A 21,801-nucleotide genomic window follows, 5' to 3' on the forward strand; every position below is an offset into this window, starting at 1 on the left:
AATTAACAAATCTTCTACTTAAAGCAGAATCATTTTACAGCAAAATGGGTACCGATTTGAAAAAAGTGTTTTCTTTTTAAAACAGGTTGTTACATACATATAATTTGAACAATGTAAGCTAAAATAATATTCTAAATAAATTTTAGTACAAAATACCACAGGAAGTAACAGGAATACAAGCTTTACAAAATTATACATGAACTGTGTGTAATTCCCAATACCCAAAATATTTATTGCTATGTTAGCAATATTTAAGTCATAACAGGTTACTTGTAAGGGTCACATTAAAATGAGTTAACAGAAACAAGCAGCACTTGTAGCTATTTAATACACCATCTTTTTTGCAAACACAACATGTGAAAGCCATATAATTGAAGATTATGGAAAGATTTACAATCTCATATGAAAAATGACTTTTCTATACACCCAATATTTTCCCCTTTCATTCCAAAGAGGAAAATTATTTCTAAAAATGCATTAGGATAAGGTACAAGACCAACCATGAATTAAACACATGCATTATTTTTCAACAATTAAGGATACTATAAAAGTCTACATTTTATCCTTTAAATGAAACAAATGCAATAAGACATACAGGATAAAATGATGGTAATTTTAAGCTCAGTTTTTTTCTCTTGAACTGATCCTTATTGTGCTGTTGATCATTAAAATAAATGGATTCTTCCAATAACAAAAAGAATCACCACAGTTCTATTACCAGTAAACAGAAGGTGCAGTAGACATCAAGTCTTTTACAGTACACCTGGTATTTCTTTCTTAAAACTACATTTTCAGAAGCAGTGCAAATGTTGGGAGGCTGCTAATGACAGCACGTCCATCTACCCACCCACACAAATATGTAAGGACACAAACACAATGACTCCCCAAACAGCACAAATAAAAGGTCAAATCCAGTTGGAATATTTTTATATTATATTGTTGGCTGAGAAATATATTTGACTTCATTTTGTACAATTTAGTGTATACATAAACTCTGTTATTCACAACTGTCAAAAGGTTTGTGAAGAAAACAACCACACAAAAAAAATCCACAGAAACTGTCAAGAATGCTTTTCTTTCATGCAGCAAGTGGAATGTATTTATTGCAGCCAGTTTGTTTTATACACAGTCATTTTAGAAATTCCATTAATATCCACACTTACAACTGTCTCCTTTGGTAAGTGAAGAAAGGAATGCTAGATTGATCTTAAAGCAATGTTGCTACTATAGTTTGCAAATGCATAATCACTTTAGGTCTTCCAAACTTTAGCAATTGGACTGTCAAACACCCAGTTTAGTGCTTCTATAATGATATCTCTTGTTATTTTGCTCATATGATATCAAGCTGATCTGTCTGCATCTGTGTTTGAAACTGTTGAGATGCTGGCGGTGGTGGCAACGACGGCAGTGGTAACAATGGTTCTACCAACTGACCTGTGCAAGGCTCCTCAGGAGGGGTGACTGTTTCTACAATTTCTCCATCATAAAAGAGGAACTGGTATTGCTGAATAAACGTCTCAATTGCAGACTGATTCACTGCAGCATTGGTCAGGCCATCTGGTCTCAGGAAGGTAGGCCAAAAACAAATGGCAAGATTATCTGCTATCATACGATTTGTTTTACTCTGCTGACTAACCCTGCAGAAAGCACAACAAAAATATCAGGTCTAGTTTTAAAACAACTGTATCAGCAAAACAAATGTTAATCATGAAAGTTGTTAATCATGAAAGTTCAGACTCAGACCTCCTGTTCTCGTTGAGATGACTAAATAGTTTTTAAGTGACCACTATACTGAAATAAAATACAGCAAACATTAAAGGTTTACAACCTTCCAGTACAGAATTAAATATTGTTGATAATTAATTATAGATTTCATATTTATTAACACAGAAAGCATAGTTTCAAATTTTTTAACACATATGTTCAAGACAGTCAGTTAATAGTGTTTATCGTAACATTTTGGGAGAAACAACCTGGTCAGAGGTATACTCAATCAAGGATAAAATAATGCTCACAGCTTATTTGGTACATATTTGGATACATATACTGTACTTGACATATAAATGTCAATTATTTGTTCCTTCAATTTTTTTCTAGTAATTTTAGACAAGCATTTGATTAAGTGCCATATAATAGCAGCATATATAACCATATAATAAGTGCGAGCAAAACTGAAACCCACGGAATGAAATTATGATGGTTAACAGTTGTTTCCAGATTGGAGGAGGTTTTCTTAATTTATAAATGACCTTGGTTTGGGTATACAGGGAACAACTTCAAAATTTGCAGATGACAAAAACCTGGGAGGAACAATGGACATTGAGGGTGATTGTTAATGACAAGAGCAACAAACAAGCTGGTGGAGTTAGTTGACACCATTATATGAAATTTAATGTAGTGAAGTGCAAAGTGATGTGTTTTAAGGCGGCTGAGGGGATAATTTTAAAGATGAAGCTAACATCAGGGACTTGGAAGTACAAGTGTACAAATCATTGACACTGGTAGACCAGATCGAAAATGCAGTTAATAAGGTATACAGGACCCCATATTAGTGACAAGTACGAAAGCAAGTAAATTATAATGATCCTTCATAAAATACTTGCTCAGCCTCAAATGGAGTATTGTAAGAATTCTCACTTTAGGAAGGATGTCTGGTTACAGAGAAAAAAATAATTACATGAATGATTTCAGGAATCAGGGAGGTTCAGTCATCTTAAAAAAAAATTAAGAGGAGACATGTGGATTTAATCGAGAAACTAGTTTCAATGTTAGGAGGATCAAGCACCATGACCCCACTTTACGTGAATAGCAGAACAAAAGTTCACATGAAGAACTTTTTTTTTGAAGATAATGTTTAAGATTTGGAATGCATTACCTGAGAATGTGTGGAGAAAATGCAATTGTGGGGTCCAAAAGGGAACTGTATACAAAGCCAAAAACAAAAAGAAATTGTACAACTATGGTAAAAAAGTAGGGGATGTATATCAGTTTTTAGAAAGGCTGCCATAGATAAGCAAATAGTCTCATTCTGTACTGGAACCATCTATGCTTTTATGAAAAACCTAAACTGAAATATAACTGTATAATGAATCACAAAAACATTGCATTATCAAGCAAGACGTGCTGATAAAATTATGAATACAATAAAATCAGCATTAGACAATGCAAAACACATCAGCAAGACTACCAAAAGCTTTCTCCAAATTTTGTTTTTGGATTGCACAACATAACTTGTAAAAGACAACTGTCAAACTCAGTACCTTCCATTCATACTCAGGGTTAAAGACCAGCTCCTCTTAAAATGGAAAGGTAACATACAATTCAAATGCCTGGAGGAAACAAACTACTGACCTGTCGATACTCATTCCCTTTTTCCAAAAATACATGAATACATGATTTAATCTACTTCATTGCAGTCACATTTATTGCTGGGAAGTTGGTGCATTCAACTTCTTACATTCGTCCCTTTTTATTTTGCATACCTGAAATGCCCCAGTTCACTATTTTAAGCTGCTTTTTCTAAGAAATGGAATTGTCCACAAATAATTCATGAGTATTTACACTCTTATCCATGCCTAGTCTCTAAGAAAGAAATAACATTTTGTCTTATTGGGTATAAACTGTGCACAAAGAGATCTGAGGGTCATCAACTGCCAGGGATAAACAGGGCTGTTATTCGCTGTTCTAAATCTTGGATACTGCTTTTCCGACCAAAGATTGAATGGCGGTGAACAATTAAGCAATCAACTAAGCAATATCTCAATGCTGACAGAGACCAGCCCTTAAAAGGCAAGCCCCAAGACATCACTACAGTAATGTAATAGGACCAAAGATCTTCAACTGGCCTTTCAATAAACTTTCCTCTATCTGAAGTAGGACTGCTTACTCATGATTATGCGGTGTTATTTTCATTCAGAACTCCTCAGAGACTGAAAAATGTAATGGAATATTTAGCAAAATCCATACAACTTTCAATCATGATAAATGACAAGCTCGAAACTTCCAAACAATGGCCTCTCCAACAAGACAGTCCAACTCCCACCTTCCTGTGACATTCCTAATACTTTCATCATCAAATCCCTCACTAACACTGGCCAGGAACTTAATATAAATACTGACACAGTAACAGATCAGAGGTTGGATATTCTACATCAAATGTCTCACCTCCAAACTTATCCATGTTTTTTTTTCCTATAAGGTACAAGTCAGGAATGTGATGGACGAATACCATTGCAACAACAATTTAGGGGAGGCATAGTGGTGTCACTGGACCTAGTAACCAAGATCAGGCAGCATCCAGGGAACAGGAGATTCGATGTTTCGGGCACAGGCCCTTCTTCAGGATTCCTGAAGAAGGGCCTGTGCCCGAAACGTCGAATCTCCTGTTCCCTGGATGCTGCCTGACCTGCTGTGCTGTTCCAGCAATAAAGTTTCAACTTTGATCTCCAGCATCTGCAGACCTCACTTTCTCCTAGTAACCAAGATCACCAGACAAGGCTCTGGGGACAAGCATTCAAATCCCAACCCGATTCATTAGTGTCCTTTATGGAAGAAAATAAGCATTTCCTACCGAGTCTGGCCAATGAGTGACTGCAGACACATAATATGTTGACTCTTAACTGCCCTCAATTAGGGATGGATTATAAATGCTGGCTGAACCATCGATACCCACATTCCATGAATGAATTAAAAAGTTCAAAATATGATGGCAACTTTGATGACATTGAGCTTATCATTGACTAGAACACTATCAACCATCTCCAACTGCTTCTCCCACTAGTAAAGCACCTTCAGTGTCGCATCTACATAATGCATTGCAGCAACTTGCCAAAGCTAGTTTAGCAGCTTCTTTCAATATAGTGACTGCTACCACCTAGACAAGGACAGGGGACGCATGAAATCACCACCACAAATTGACCTTGCCGACTTGGAAACGTGTACTTTACCACTGGGGCAATATCTGGTAACTGCCTAGCGAAAAGGAGTAAAGCGCCACCTTCTAAGGGACTGCAGTGGTTTATCAAAGTGGCTCATTATTACCTTCCCAAGGGCATCTAGACATTGGTTATAAAACCTGCCTTGCCAGTGGTGCCAAGAATAAAAAAAGAGGAAAATTGTCTTAAATGGTCTGTGAACCTACTGTTGTATATTTGGAAGAATCTAATGCTTCTTCCATGTAACTCATTACAATGAGCATGAAGGCAACATGTTTATTACAACGGTGTTAAGTACTTTGCAGGGATTATCCAATTTCTGCTGTATAAACATCATATTCATTCAAATTAAAGGGGTATTCTAAGCAGTCTGTTTTATAATTAATTAGGTTTAAGGTTTCGAAAAGGTTCTTGCGGTGAAAATTTGGGCTATGTGAGAATTTAAAATAACATGGGGCTTTGGAGAATTCCTTTGGGGAGTTAAGTGCTCAAACATTTTTGCAACAATTGATTGATGGGAAAGCTCTGATAATCTTATGTCTGAAAAGAAACTTGCATTTTGAAGATGTCATTTTGTAGTGTGGCATCCATTGTGTCATCTTGTTGAGAGAGATTCGGACTCGGCGTTATCTGCTGATATCAATAGATTTCTCTTCTTTCACAACTCTATTTTACTCAAGTATTACTTCAGTTAAAACAATTAGAGCTGATTGAGTTAAGTTATGCAAACATCATTTCATTGTTGACAGCAAAATCCAGTCATGTACTCCAAAAGATAAGGCAACCAAATTCACAAGTTTCAGCCCAATCTGAAAAATTGCATATTCATTGCATCCTTATGAGGACAAATTCCTGCAGACTGAAATCTCTTCCTTCAAACACTACCAGCAATGCTTACTTGTCATCTTCACCTGAGTCGAGCGTCTTTGGTTTGTATTCTACATATTAAAGGAACTTTGCCTCTTTGATCTAATTTTTCAGTGACCAGATAAGCTTTTGACCTACCTGTTTAAATGGGTAATAATGTATTTGAAAACTTCATAGTTTACTGCAGGAAACTTCTTCAACAATTCCTTGAGAGCATTCAGCTTTTCTGTCCTGTCTGTCAGTCCTGCAAGAGAAAAAAAAAGTTTTACTTTTTTCTCCTTTATTATCAATTTATTTTGGCAAAAACTTTCATAGTTCCAAGATCAAACCTTAGGAGATAAACATTTGGCAGTATAGGTGAAATGAACACATAACCAGCTCGCCCTGCAATTCCTTGCTTTGTAAGGTGTCTTTGTTGGTCGAACAAGTCATTCTTCAAGTACTAAAAGAATTTACATATTCAGTGGAAATAGAAGAAAAAGCATAATGACGGTACAAAATTGGCCTTTAGAACTTCAACTTTTAGATCTGGTCTATCCTTTTCCATCATTATTTTAAAACAAATAGAATTATGGCTGCTGGCCCCAAAGTGCTCCCCCACTGACACCTCAGTCACCTGCCCTGCTTTATTTCCCAAGAATAGGTCAAGGTTTGCACCTTCTCTAGTAGGTACATCCACATACTGAATCAGAAAATTGGCTTGTACACACTTAACAAATTCCTCCTCATCTAAACCTTTAACACTATGGCAATCCCAGTCTATGTTTGGAAATTTAAAATCCCTTACCATAACTATCCTATTATTCTTACAGATAGCTGAGATCTCCTTACAAATTTGTTTCTCAATTTCCCTCTGACTATTGGGGGGGGTCTAAAATACAATCCCAATAAGGTGATCATCCCTTTCTTATTTCTCAGTTCCACCCAATATACCTCAGTCCCTGGATATATTTCCGTAAACACCCTCCCTCAGCACAGCTGTAATGCTATCCCTAATCAAAAATGCCACTCCCCCTCCTCTCTTGCCTTCCTTTCTATCCTTGCTGTAGCATTTGTATCCTGGAACATTAAGCAGCCAGTCCTGCCCATCCCTGAGCCATATTTCTGTGATATGCTATGATATCCCAGTCCCAAGTTCCTAAACATGCCCTGAGTTCATCGGCCTTCCCTGTTAGGCCCCTTGCATTGAAATAAATGCAGTTTAATTTATTAGTCCTACCTTGTCCCTGCCTGCCCTGACTGTTTGACTCATTTCTGTTGTCAGTTGTACCCGTCTCACATCGATCTCTTTCCTCACTATCTCCCTGGATCCCCCCCCCCCCCCCCCCACCTTACTAGTTTTAATCCTCCCAAGCAGTTCTAGCAAGATTGTGTATAAAAGCTAAATACAGATATCATGATGATTTTTAATAGTACAGGTGTCAAATCTAGATGTTGGCATACAATGTATCCTTACAAAACTTTTTGAAGAAACAAAATTTGGAAGCATTGTGAACTGTAAGGATTGAAAGGACAGGTCAGTTGGTGAAATGGGCAGAGAATGAGCAGATGAAATTCAATGTAGATAATAAAGTAAAGTTGTCAGAAGTCTTACTAGACCTCAGGGAGCACTGAGAGCAACTGGACCTAGGTGTAGATCGTACACACATGCCATCACTGTGTGTTGGTAGAGGATGGAGTGAATTGTGAAGGTCGAGGAGGGGATGCCAATCAAGTGGGCTGCATTGTTTGGAATGGCTTGGTCTTTTTTTTCTTGACAGGACATTCCTGGGCAATTTTCCACACTGCCAGGTATATTCCAGTGTTGCACATATACTGGAATAGCTTGGTTAGGGCACATCTAATTGTGAAGTATACATCTTTATTACTATTGTTGGAATGTTGTCAGGAGCTTTTCGCCTTTGCATTATCCAATGCTTTGAGTTTTTCTTGACACTGCTGACAGCACTGTACTAGCTGAAGTCTGCCATCCATAATACAAGGGACATCAGCAGAAGGCAGAGGTGTATCATCCATTCCTGTTAATTTTGGAACAGAACTTTTGAGCAAGATTAGTCATTCAGCCCTCTGAGACTGCTCTGCCATTTAACAAGATGGCTAATTGTGCTGGGGTCACAACTCCATTTGTTTGTCTGTCCTATCTATCAGCACCTAACTCTGCCTTGAACATTTCAATAACTGCACTGTTTTCTGAGGAATCACTGACAATGAGGATATTTATGGAGCCATTTAGCACAGTGGTACTGCCACAAAACATTAATGTTGAGGCCATCATTATTTTTCTTTTATTTTGCTCATTTTTGGTTTGGCACTCTGGATTGCAGTTGAGAATTGAACAGCAGCTTGTTTAAGAGAAGAGAACAAAATACTAACGATTACTGTCAGGAATTGGCCTGGGAAGATAAAGCAAATTAATTAATACTCTAAGACGACTTTAGGCAAACCAGCAGAGAAACTGTTATGCTCAGCGACTGGCAGCTGGTTGAATGCTGAATTGGTTCATCAGTGGGAGGAACAGTACCTGCCAGTGAGCCCCAGAAAATGTTGTAAGACAGAAACCAAAGGGTGAACCAGCTTTTGAGTGAATATTTTGGGAAGGAGACAGTGTTGCTTTGGAAGCTATAGGATTGTTTCAGTTTTTGCTCTCTCTAGTTATTCTTGAGTTATTGACTTGTTGAAAGTTCAGAGACAAAAACTCCAGGCCATTAGAAATAAGGAAAAGTCTCAGGAGGTCTGCTGAAATTATTTGTGGTGACCAGTAACTTCGCAATTCAAGCAAAATACAATCCTACATAGCTGTAATACAGTCCATCAGATTTCATGAAGGCTTGGTGCTCATCAGTGAAATGGTTATCGAACTGACAACTTAGGATTCTTTTATTTTTTAAAAATATTATCCCTTAACTGCGTCAATCTGTCTTTCTGTTGGTGCTAGTGAGTTTCGTAACGAAAGAAGATTGGGTTTAGATCATAATATTAATCAGATTGCCTTGTAGTTCATCCATGTTCTGCTAAAGTTACATTAATAACAATAATAAATTGTTAACTTTTAAGTCATAAACTAAGATCAGTTATTTATAAAGTCTGGTTAGGAACATTTGCGCAATTTCAAGGATCACTGAATGTTTTCATTTCATGTGTTTATGAATCCAAAGTTAATGGAACAGATTTGGTCTGGCTTGCTATCCCTGTCTTATAACACTAGTAATAATAATTTTTAAAATCCTATATTTTATTAATACAGGCATAGATTACAAGATCATGGAGGTTATGGTCAATAAGTATAATACATCAGTTCAGCCTCAACTAGAGTGTTGTGCACACCCTGGACATATTTTAACAAAGATAAGAAGGCATCAAAGGCAGCATACCAAATTAAATCAATGCAAAATTTCAGGGTCAATGAACATGTCACATAAATAAATGGGAGAGTGTGGCTGTTTTCTTTGGAGAAAGTAAAATTGAAAGGAGAATTGATGAAGATATTCACAATCATGAAAGATCCGGAAACTGCAGTTACAAAATATGTTCCCAATGGTGGAAGGATCGGATATGAGAGGAAACAGATTTAACATAATTGACAAAACAAAAAATGGAAACACGAAGAGAAACTTGTTCACTTAGTGGTCAAGATCTGGAATCCATTTTCAGAGATGCAATCACAAGACCGCAAGATATAGGTTCAGAATCAGGCCATTCAGCCCATCGAGTCTGCTCAACCATTTAATTAGGCTATTATGTTTCTCAACCCTGTTCTCCTGTATTCTCACCGTAACCCTTGATCCCCTTATTAGTCAAGAACCTACCTTAAATACACTCAGTGATTTAGCCTCCACAGCCTCCTGGTGCAATGAGGTCCACAAATTCACCACACTCCAGCTAAGAGAATTCCTCCATCTCAGTTTGGAAAGTTCATCCCTTTACTCTGAAGCTGTACCCTGAGGTTCTAGTCTCTCCTACTGTTGGAAACATCTCTATATCCACTTTATCTGGCTTCTCAGTATTTCTGTAAGATTTGATCAGAAACCCATCATCCTTCTAAACTCCACTGAATACAGACCCAGAGTTCTCAACTGCTCCTTGTATGACATGACCTTCATCCCAAGAATCATTCTTCTAAAGTTATTGTGGAATCCCTTGAAGGCCAGCATATCCTTACTTAGAAAGGGAGTCCAAAACAGCTCACAACATTCCAAGTGTGATCTGACCAGGACCTTATACAGCCTCAACACTACATTTCTGCTTTTATATTCGAGCCCTCCTGAAACAAATGCTAACATTACATTTGCCTCCCTAACTGCCAATTGAACCTGCATGTTAACCTTAAGAGAATCCTGAACTAGGACTCCCAAATCCCTTTGTGTTACAGATTTCGAAAGCCTTTCCCCATTTATAAAATAGTCCACGCCTCTATTCTTCTTACCAAAGTGTATAACTCAACTTCCACGTTATATCCCATCTGCCATTTTTCTGCCTACTGTCCTAGCCTGTCCAAATCTCTCTGCAGCCTGTCCACTTCCTCAACCCTGCCTTTCCTTCAGCCTATCTTTGCGTCATCAACCAACCTGCTAAAACTTGGTGCTGGTAAAAGTACAGCAGGTCAGATAGCATCTGAGGAGCAAGAGAGTAGGCGTTTCAGGTATAACCCTTCTTCAAGGCTCAAGGGTCTTGAAGAAGTGTTATTCCCGAAACGTCAACTCTCTTGCGCCTTGGATGCTGCCTTAACTGTGGAGGTTTTTTTCCAGCACCATGCTTTATCAACTCTGACTCTCCAGCATCTGTAGTCCTCACTTTCTCGTCATTATCAAACTTAGTTACAATGCCCTCAGTTCCTTCATCCACATCATTCATGCATAATTGAAGCATTTAATTGAAAGTTATCTGAAAAGGTAGAATATTCAGGAATGTGGGTGAATTCAGGGGAGCATCACTGGGTGCATTTCCCAGTTGCAGTGCCAAAAGCATGATAAGCTGGAAGGGCTTCTTCAGAGTTAACAATTCTGATTCCACATTCCCCCAATACCAAGTTAGTTATTTATTCTTTGTATGTTTCAACTGCAGAATATTCTTTCCAAGTATTTTGAAAAGCGAACCAATTATGAAATATCAACAAAGATGATAATGCAAAACAGCAAGTTTAATTTTTTTTAAAATCAGTCGTTGAGAGAATTGCAACAAAAGAACACAGAAATTTCCTAATTTCTTTTTCTGTTCTCAATTTGTGCACCACTCACTTTCTTACCAGAGTTAACGCAACAAATCCAGACTCCTCTTTGGAACTGAAGCGGGCTGAAAACAGATGAAATTTATGCAGTAGAGAAAGGGGGAGGATGAATGAGTAGAAAAGGGTGAGGGTGCCAGGAGCAAAAGACAAAGGTACTGTCAATGGTGACAAAGGAAAGATGTAAAATCAGTGTGAATGGTAGGTCTGAAGAGGAGAAAATAGGTCAACTCTGTTGAGTCCAAACCCAAAACAATGAGGGGGCAATCCAAATGGAGATTATTGTTATTGCTCTGAAGTTGTGGAAGTCAATGTTCAGTGTTGAAAGTTGGAAGTGCATAAGCAGAAAATGATGTGCTATTCTTCCAGATGCTGTTGAATTCATTGGAATACTGTAACAGGCCCACAACGGACACGTTATTATTGGATCAAAATAGTTTATTGAAATGACAAGCAAATGGATGATCAGCGTCATTGCACACAGCTGAAGTCTCTGTCAACTTGGTAGGAGAAATTGCTCGGTTGGAGAAAATGTAGAATTGGTCAGAGGTACCTCTGTGGATGACAGGATCATCAGAACAGATGCAGCAGAGATTGAGAAACTGGGATGTTGGAATGGAATCCTTGCAGGAAGTAGGTTGTGAGGAAATATAGTCAAGGTAACTGTGTAAGTTGGTAGGTTTGTCGTGTATATTGTGGACAGACATAACACAGATGTAGAAACAGTGAATGTGAGGAAGGCTAGAGAATAATCAGGGATACAACTGCGTGAAGGTGACAAAAGAATGGAAACTGGAAGCAAAACTGATGATTTTTTCCAATTCTGGATGAGAGTTAGAAGCAGCATCAATGATATAATCAATGCACCAGAGAAAGTGTTGAGAGGAAACCAAGGATGTCTGGAACAAGAAACTTTTCATAAAGTCCACAAATAGACAGGCATAACTGGGAACCATGCAGGTATTCATCATCACAACTTGAATCTGGAGATGGTAAGATTAAGTCAAAACAGAAGTTGTTTGAAGTAGAGAAGAACTCAGCGAGGCAAACAAGACTGCTGGCGAATGAACACTTGCTCAGGTTTGCATTCAAGGAAAAAACAGACAGCCTTCAGACCACCTTGATGGAAGATGAACTTGTAGAGAGATTGTACATGCATGGTGAGAAGGCAACAGCTGTGGGCAAGAAATTGGAAAGTGTGGACTTGATGTAAAAGATCAGAAAGATTTCAAATTCCGATTCTTACGGAAATTTACCACCCCATTGTATGTGCCCATGCAATTACAAGAAGGTGGAATATTTGGACTTCTCCCCCTGCCTCGTCACTGTCCAAGGTTCAAAATGCACCTTAACGATGACGAATTGGTTTACTTGTACTTCTTTCCACGTAGCCTTTTGTATTTTCAGCTCACAATATGGCCTCCTATACAATGACAAGATAACACAAAGTCTAAGTGGCCACATTGAAAAACCCCTTTGATCTGCCAGTACGAATGACCCTGACCTTTCAGTTCCTTGTCATCAGTAAATCATCTTGCTTTCATGTTAACATTTCCATTCTAGGACCTTGACGCAAGCTGGAGAAACACCTCATTTCCTGCTCAGAGACTTTACAGTCTTTGGGGCATGAACACTGTCCTCCATTTTGGCTTAATTCTGTTTCACCCTTCACTGATGCTGCTGGGCCTACTGAGATTCTCCAGCAATTTCTGTTCTTATTCCAACATCCGCCGTATTTTGCTTTCAGTTGTTTCTTCTCGACTTGTGGAATGGAAGTTTATTTCTTCTGGCAAGTGTATTTTCCAACATTCTGAGCCATTTGTGACAATTTGAGACCCTTTTTATTCAAACATTCTTAGTTGTCAAGGAGGAAAGAACCAATACACAATCTCAAATCTTCCCACAGATGAATAAGGTGATTTTAGAAATGCAACACTCATGTCTCTTCAGGTACTCATTAAAGTGGAGCATGAAACATACTCAATTTACACCTCCAAGCAACAAGGCAGCAGGTAGGTGGGGTGCAGAGATGAAAGTTACACCATTTTTCTTCTTTTTCTCCCCCTTGGGATTTTTCCTACTTCCTAATATCTATAATTCAACTAAACAGCATTTGCATAAATACTCAGCACAAGTATTCAATATTACCAGATTAACGCTCAAAATAAGCTTTCTTTACATTTTATTCAATGTCAAATTAATCTTCAAAAATGAATGTTTGAAATATCACAAATGTAAACAAACATTGTGGAACATGCCCATAAATATCCTTAAGATCAGTAGCGTTTACTTATTAAAGAAAAAAACTCATGCGACTTACTAGCTGCTTCCAATAGCTCTGAATGTAGGTTGTAGGGAATAAGTGGATCGGGTAGATCAGAAAAGAAAGCCTTCAGAGCTCCTGCCACTGCATTAACAGTCACATCCATCGCCACAAGATCAATGTTGTGATCTAAAATACAAAATTAATTAATATAAATATATAAAATGGATTTCTTTCATTACAATGGGGAGCTTCACAAAGGAAATAAATGCAAACAACTTTCGCTTGCTCCGACAAATATCATATCAAACTCCTTGCAATTATATCATACCATTAAAATCTAAAAGGCACAAAACTCACTTTCCATTATTTTCATGAGAAACTACCATTGACGTAAGATCCAAGCAAAATAATTAAATTTAAAAATATTTATACAAAGTGCTAAGAAATTTTAATGAAAACAGCAAGGTAAATAAGAATGCTTTAAGGTTGCTACATTGACTTCGGAATAAATATAGTTAGAGTATCATTAGTTAATGGACAAAAATGTCCCCCATCTTTGTGACAAAACATGACAACAAACTCCATCTGTGCTCATAAGTTGATGTAATGGATCACAAGATACTCATTGAAGAGGACCTGGCAATTTTTCTTAGTTCCTAACTAAGATCTATCATTCAACCAAATAGCACAAATAGAATAACTCTGATCATTACTTCATTGCTATTTGTGGGACCATTCTGTGTGCAAATTAGTTATTGCACTTTTTACATGACAACAGTGATCGCACTTCTTTTAAAAACCACAGTTAATTGGTTGAGAAACACATTGCAACATCAAAGATTGTGGAAGTAAATTTATAAATCCAATTGTCCTCTTAGAATTTTAGTTGAGGAAAGATTGGAAAGGCTGAGATTGTTTTCTTTAGAAGAATAGACTAGTCGGAGATTGAAGTTTACAGAATTTCAAGTGATCCAAATAGAACCGATTGCAAAGAACAAATGTTTCTTTGCAGAGAGGGATGATAGATTTGAATTAGTAAGAGGATTAGAGGTAAATTGAGGAGAAATATTTTCCAATTAAAAAGATAACTGTTTGGGATCTGGAACTCAATGTATGAAAGATGGTCGAAACAGAAACTCTCTTTTCATTGAAACAATGTTTGGTTATGTGCTTGAGTTGTGATAAGGCTAAGAGTCAAGAAGTGGGATGAAGCCAGATAGTTTTTTTTGTCCACATGAGATAGACCAAATGGCATCCTTCAGTGCCGCAAGTCTTTATGATTTTATTTTAATTTTAAAATTACTTTTTTTGAAATTCTTCAAATTTATTCGCACTCATCGAGATATCTCAAAGAATTACTGAACTGCACTACCTGACAAGCGCACAATCATCAGGGTGCAAAGTGTCTTGTAAACAAAGAAATAATATTTTGTAGCATAGGAGGTCTTCGACACAAAGAAAGGGATCACAAAGAGCAATTTGATCAGTGGCCAGTTAATCAACTTTGGAAATATCAACTGAAAGCCAGGAATTCTCCTGCTCTTCATGATATATTGCATTGGTTTTGGCAAAACAATATTACAGTTCAAGTCAAGACTCACTATGATGTTGAAACTGAACCAAAATACAAATCATGTTGGGCTAATAACCTCCTCAGATAATATGCCTAACATGAAGTGATCACATCTTGATTTATAGCTGGATCGAAATTGTTTTTTCACTGAGCGGTGAATTGAATTAAGATGAATTTTCTCTTCATTTTAAAAATAAGAGTTTCTCTAATCAATGCCTTCTGTTATTAAAAAGGTGCAATAGGTGCTGTGTTACAGCAACTTAAACACTTTTCACATTTTTTTGTTACAAAATACAAGTGACAATAAACTACTATTTTACTCTGTTATTAAAGTCGTTATAACAGGGCAGTTATATATATTTTCAATGTAATGAGGCAGAACCAACATGGTCTTTTCAAAGTGAAATCATGTTTAACTAATTATTGGAGTTTTCTGAAGTAATGTGTACTGTAAATCAAGGGAAACCAACTGAAGTATTATACTTAGATTTCTAGAAGGCAGTCGATAAAGCGCCACATCAAAGATTATTGTGGAAAATGAAACCTCATCCTACTGGTGGTAATATCATGGCATGGATAGAAGATTAGCTTGGTAAAAGAAAACAGGAGGAATAAATGGGTCTTTTCAGGCTCGCAGGATATCACACATGGTGTGTGGATGTCACAGGGTTCAGTGTTGGGGTGTCAACTCTTTTACAATTTATATAAATTATATTGATGAAAAGATTGAAGGTAAAGCAGTTAAGTTTGCTAATGACACAAAGATAGATAGGAAAATGAGAAGAAGATATAAGCAGCCTTAAAGACATGTACATAGGTTAAATGAGTGGGCAAAGATCTGGAAAATGGAGTACAATGTAGGAGATTATGATTTTTCGAGAAAGAATTAAAAAAGCACATTATCTAATTGGTGAGTGGATGCAGAGGTTTGAGATGCAGAGTCACAGAAGGTCAGTATGCAAGTACAACAAGAAATCAGGAAAGCTATCAGAAAGTTATGGTTTCCTGTGAGGGGGGATTGAATGCAAGACTCAGGATATTATGTTTCAGTAATCCAGGGCTTTGGTGAGACCACATCAGGAGTGCTGTGTACAGTATTGGTCACCGCATTTATAGAAGGATGTTAAAGCATTGGAGTCAGTTCAGAGAAGATTTACTCGATCAATATCTCGAGTGAATGGATTGCCTTTTGAGAAAAGTCGAGACAGAGTTTAGGAGAGTCAGAAACAACTTAATTGGAACATTGAAAACAGAACAGTATAGCACAGGAACAGGTCCTTCGGACCACAATGTCTGTGCCAACCATGATGCCATTCTAAACTGATCCCATCTGCCTGTACATGCTTTTCGAAGTTGCTATCATATCTGCCTCGTTCACCTTCCCAGCAGTACATTCCAGGCATCTACCATCCTGGGTTAAAAAAAAACTTTCTTCGCTTATCTCCTTTAAACTTTTCTAAGAATATCTTTAATGTATGTCCCCCAGTATTTGATATTTCAATCTTGGGAAAAAGACTCCAACTATCCACCCTGTCCATACTTCTCATAAAATTATGTATTTTTATCAGGTCAGCCCTCACCTCTAGTGAAAACATTCCAAGTTGGTCCAATTTCTCCTCATAGGTAATACACTCCAATCAAGGCAACATCCTGGTAAAATTCTTTTACACCCAATCCAAAGTCTCCACATCATTCCTATAGTATGGTGACCAGAAATGTGCCAAATGTGGCCTGAAGTCTTATACAGCTTTAACATGACTTGTCAACTTTTATATTCAATGCCCCAACTAATGAAGGCAAGCACCTTATCCACTTGTATTGCCAATTTCAGGTAACTGTGGACTTGCAGCTCAACTTTCCAAATGTAAATCATAGAGTCATAGAGTTGCAGAACACAGAAACAGACCCTTGGGTCCAACTTATCCATGCCAACCAGATTTTCTAAATAAATCTAGCTCCATTTGCCAGCATTTGGGCCATATTCCTCTAAACCCTTCCTATTTCACTTTGGACTTGCAGACCAACTTTCCAAACGTAAATCATGGCATATCATCTGACAAATTCCACCACAATCCACAACTCTCCCAATTTTTATGCCATCTGCAAACTTACTAAATAGACCATCTATATTTTCACCCAAATCATTTATATATATTACAAACTGAGATCCCAGCACTGATACTAGCTGAACACCACAGGTCACAGACCTCCAGTCAGAAAAACACCCCCTCCACAAACACCCTGTCTTTTAAAATCAAGCCAATTTGTCAACTCACCGTGGATCCCATGTAACTTAATCTTTTAATCATGAGGCACCTTGTCAAATGCTTTAGCGAAGGCGATGTAGACAACATCCACTGATCTACCCTCATCAATCATCTTTGTGAGACAACATTCCCCCTTCCCCCCCGCATAAAGCCATGCTGACCATCCTAATAAGTCAGTTCATTTCTAAGTGCAAGTAAATCCTGTCTCAGAAACTTCTCCAAAAATTTCCCTAACTCTGGTTCAAGGCTAACTGGTCTATGATTTCTTGGAATTTCCTTGTCTCCCTTAAACAAAAGAAAAACATTGGCTTCACCAGGGACCTGACCTGCAGCTAAAGAGGACAAAATGATCTCTGTCAAGGCCTCTAATCTCCTCTCTTCCATCCTTCTGTATCTTGGAATAAATCCCATCAGGCCTGGTTATCTATCTACTTTCATGTTTTTCAAGACACCCAACACATTCTCCTTATTATTGGAAATCAATTACCCGAGTTCCAGGTACTGTCCTAGGCCCAACAATCTTCAGCTGCTTTATCTATGACCTTTCCTCTATCTTAAGTTCAAAAATGGGAATGTTTGTTGACAACTGCACTATGTTCAGTGCCATTCATTCCTCATATTCTAAAGCAGTCCTTTCCTTGTCTTTTTACAGTAAGACATGGATCCTTCTGGGATCTACCCACTTTGGACTTCTGATTTGGGCCTGAAAGTCTGAAAGATCAAAGAACTATAGAAACATACAATACAGAAAAGGCCTTTCGGCCTATCAAATCTGTACGACCTGGAATCTTTGGATTGAAGTGAAAATGGGCAGAATTATGCTCAAAATTGTGATTAAAGCTGCCAAAGTCAGAAAATGAAGCATTTAATAGATGAGTGCAAATCATCTTGCACTCAAGGACCCTTATTAGGGTGCCCCTGCACATGAAGTGTGTACAGCTTGTTTTCCATTGCAATGCTTCAGAAGATGTAGGACACGCTCGTTATAAAAATAACCAGAAAGCTAACTTCTACATACAAAATCCTGAGGAAACGTTTTTTTAACATTCCCTACAGTGTGGAAACAGGCCCCTCGACCCAACAAGTCCACCCCGACCTTCCGAAGAGCAACCCACCCTGACTAGTGCACCTAACACTACGGGCAATTTAGCATGGCCAATTCATCTAACCTGCACATCTTTGTGACTGTGGGAGGAAACAGGAGTACCCGGAGAAAATCCATGCAGACATGGGGAGAATGTGCAATCTCCACACAGTTGCCTGAGGCGGGAATTGAACCTGGGACCCTGGCGCTGTGAGGCAGCAGTGCAAACCACTGAGACACTGTGCTGCCCTTTGACCAGGATATATTTAAGGCAGAGGTAGATAGATTCTACAGTACCAAGGGGATGAAAGATTATACGCAGCAATGTGGAGCTGATGTCAAAATCAGATCAACTATGCTCTTATTTAATAGCTGAGCAGACTCAAAGGGTTAAGTGGCCTACTCTTGCTCCTTGTTTGTATATCTGTAACACAAAACAAGTAAGATACAGCCAAGGAAAGGTGATAGATGAAAAATGAAGGCAAAAGGGAACTCAACATTGAGTCGCAGAGGCTGTCATATGGCTAAGTGGAAAATGAGGTTTGTTTTACTGGGCACTGTAGCAGGCCCAGGACCGAAGTGCTATCATGGGAGCAAAGTGAAACGAGTAGCAACTGGAAGATCAGAGGCAATTCCTATGGATAGGTAGGAGGTGTTGAACAAAGTGGTCATTCAGTCTGCATTTTGTTTTACATGGGTGCCCCCTTATTTTTAAACTGTGACCCCTTGATTCACATTTTGCCTTGCCAATGCTGAAGACTCAGTGAGGGAAATATCTTCTCTCATCAATAATAACCTTGAAATTGCAAGATATGCATAGAGTCACAATGTACTCTCTCCCTAACTTCAAGCTGTTTTAAAAGTTCCATTTGAAGTTGCTTCACCCTCCTTCACATCGAACGATTCAAAGAGATTCCAAGCTTTCCCCAAATTCATAACTGTGCTTAATGAAATTCACCACTGGCATTGATTATCAATTCAAAGTGCTCTCGTTTCCTCACAGCATAGCTGCAGATGTTGTACACAAGGGAGTTATCAGAGATATACTTTGATTGTTGATATTCATCTTAATTTAACTTTTCCTAATAGTATTCTCAGTAGATTCAGCAAAACTCATGAACTTCCCAGTTAACAAACACACGATTATCTTGCTCAAGGCAATTGAACACCTTAAGTTTAACCTCTAAATTATTGGCTTCCCTCTTAGTGGACTACAGAGTTGAAATAGACGTCCTTTAGACATTATTAGCATTGATTTTACACAAATCACACACTGCAGTAGGCCGGATGCACAACTTTCAATAAGCGTCAAATAAAATGTTAAATAAATAGAAATAATTACACAATCTTACAGAGAACAATATTTACAACAAATATCAGCACGAAATGCAGTATTGAAACATTTCTTGACACATATGCAGTCCTGACTTATCAAACATACTCTTGACACGTGCACAGCAATAACTGGCCAACATGCAAAGTAACCGTGTTTAAGCAGAAATGAAGGCTATTTTGTGCTACTTAGCAAAGTTCTCAAATTTTGAGATCTCTGCAAGACAAAAGCGCATTCTTAGAATATGTTTATTGGGATTATCTATAAATTATCAACATGTGCCTTCTGAACAACGGTGAGCTGAAGATACATAACCTGACACTATTCTGTGAAAGTTTGAGGTAACAATGAGCAATCATGATTATAAACACAAGTACAAGAGGAGGCCATTTCACCATGCCAATCCGCTTCATCATTCAATGAGATCATGGCTGATCTGCCACCTAACCTTTTCCCCATATCCTTCAATTATTTTAATTCACATGGGAATATAGGATATAGGAGTAAAAGGAGGCAATTCATCCAGACAAGCAGGCTACATTATTCAAACAGATTATAGCTGATAATCTACTGCTGTGCCATTTTTCCTCACTATCACCATATCCCCCTATATCATCAATATCCAGAAATCTATTAATTTCTACCTTGAATATTACTAGTGGTTGAGCTTTCACAGCTTCCTAGTAAAGAATTCAAAAGATTCACCACCCCAAGTGAAGAAATTCCTTCTCATCTCAGTCTTAAATGTCCTGACCCTTGTTCTGAAATGCATGCTCAGATTTGAGCAGCCAGGTGAAACATCCTATCTATCCTATCATGCCCTGCAAAACTTTTGCAAAAAATTTCAAGAGGATGAAATCTTATTATGGCAGCATGGTGACTTAGTGGTTAGCACTGTTGCCTCACAGCGCCAGGAGCCCAGGTTCGATTCCAGTCTTGGGCGACCGTCTGTGTGGAGTTTGCATATTCTCTCAGAGTCTGCATGGGTTTCTTCCCACAGTCCAAAGTTGTACAGGTTATGTGAATTGGCCATGCTATATTGTCCATAGTGTTCAGGAGTGTGAGGTTAGGTGCATTAGTCAGGAGAATGTAGAGAATAGGGTAGGGGAATGAGATTGGATGGGTAACTCTTTAGATGGTCAGTACAGACTTCTTGGGCTAAATGGCCTGTTTCCACACTGCAGTGATTCTATTCCATGAGAACTCGAGAATATTCTATCTATCATTGTGAGGATTTGATTGGCAAATCCCTACTGCACTCTATTGCAACCACCTTCGTCCTGAGAGAACAAATGCAAAACATCACAAATACCCCCAGTGAGGTCTCACCAATGTTTTATATAAAGAGGAATCTCGATTGTTTGAACACCATAAGCGGGGAGTATTTTCAGATAATCGAATGCCAGATGACACAGTTTATCCGAGCACTGGGACCTTACGATCTTGTTGAGATAATCTGAAATTTGGATAATCACATGCCGAATAATCAGGGTTCCTCTGTGAACGTAACAAAACACCTTTATATCTTGTACTGAAATCTCCTTGCAATGAAGGCCAACATATTTCTAATTGTTAGCTTCACAAACAGCTGATTTTGAGGAGTGTTTAACATTGCTTGCAGTAAACATTAACAATTACATCCTAGATGTCAGAAGCTTGCCCAATTAACAGCATCAGTCGAGACAGATTTATTTTAGAACTTCGGGATTTGGCAGCTCAAGATACAGCTACTATGGAGTGAACTGTGCAAGCAGCCAGATATGAAGGAGCTGTTTCCACATTTTGAAAGTCCAGATGACTGCAGAAACTGATAGAAAATTAATCTACTTATGGTGCAAATACACAAAGACATGGAGTCAGTTACAGATATGTAAAGCACAAAATAGACCCTTTGGTCGGACTCGTCCATGCAACCAGATAACCCAACCTAATCTAGTCCCATTTGCCAGCATCTGGCCCATATCTCTCTAAACCCCTCTTATTCATAGATCCATCCAGATGCCTTTTAAATGTTGCAATTGTACTCGCCTCCACCACTTCCTCTGGCAGCTCATTGCATACACATACCACCCTCTGCGTGAAAAGGTTGCCCCTTAGGTCTCTTTTATATCTTACCTTCTCTCTATTGCGAGGGTGGGAAGGCGAGGGTGGGCAGCGAGAGAGGGGGGCGAGCGAGAGAGGGGGGCGAGCGAGAGAGGGGGGCGAGCGAGAGAGGGGGCGAGCGAGAGAGAGGGGCGAGCGAGAGAGAGGGGCGAG

The 21,801-nt window shown here is 38.4% G+C and overlaps 1 protein-coding gene across 3 annotated transcripts in view; it reads right to left on the reverse strand.

Moving 5' to 3' along the window:
• Positions 1 to 310: 310 nt before the first annotated feature.
• Positions 311 to 21,801, reverse strand: part of arhgap5 (Rho GTPase activating protein 5) — a 72,023-nt gene continuing 50,532 nt past the window's right edge. For 2 of the 3 annotated variants that reach the window (XM_043697896.1, XM_043697897.1), the window contains 3 exons: positions 13,343 to 13,474; positions 5,940 to 6,045; positions 311 to 1,637 (listed from right to left, as the gene is read on the reverse strand). In XM_043697896.1, coding sequence (XP_043553831.1) covers positions 1,331 to 1,637; positions 5,940 to 6,045; positions 13,343 to 13,474 — 545 coding nt within the window. In that variant the 3' untranslated portion in view covers positions 311 to 1,330. Of the gene's footprint in view, positions 1,638 to 4,408; positions 5,568 to 5,939; positions 6,046 to 13,342; positions 13,475 to 21,801 lie in introns of those variants that run through there. The other variant, XM_043697898.1, reaches the window with a different exon arrangement.

This window comes from Chiloscyllium plagiosum, chromosome 10, assembly GCF_004010195.1.
Source record: "Chiloscyllium plagiosum isolate BGI_BamShark_2017 chromosome 10, ASM401019v2, whole genome shotgun sequence".
In the NCBI taxonomy this organism is placed as follows: domain Eukaryota; kingdom Metazoa; phylum Chordata; class Chondrichthyes; order Orectolobiformes; family Hemiscylliidae; genus Chiloscyllium; species Chiloscyllium plagiosum.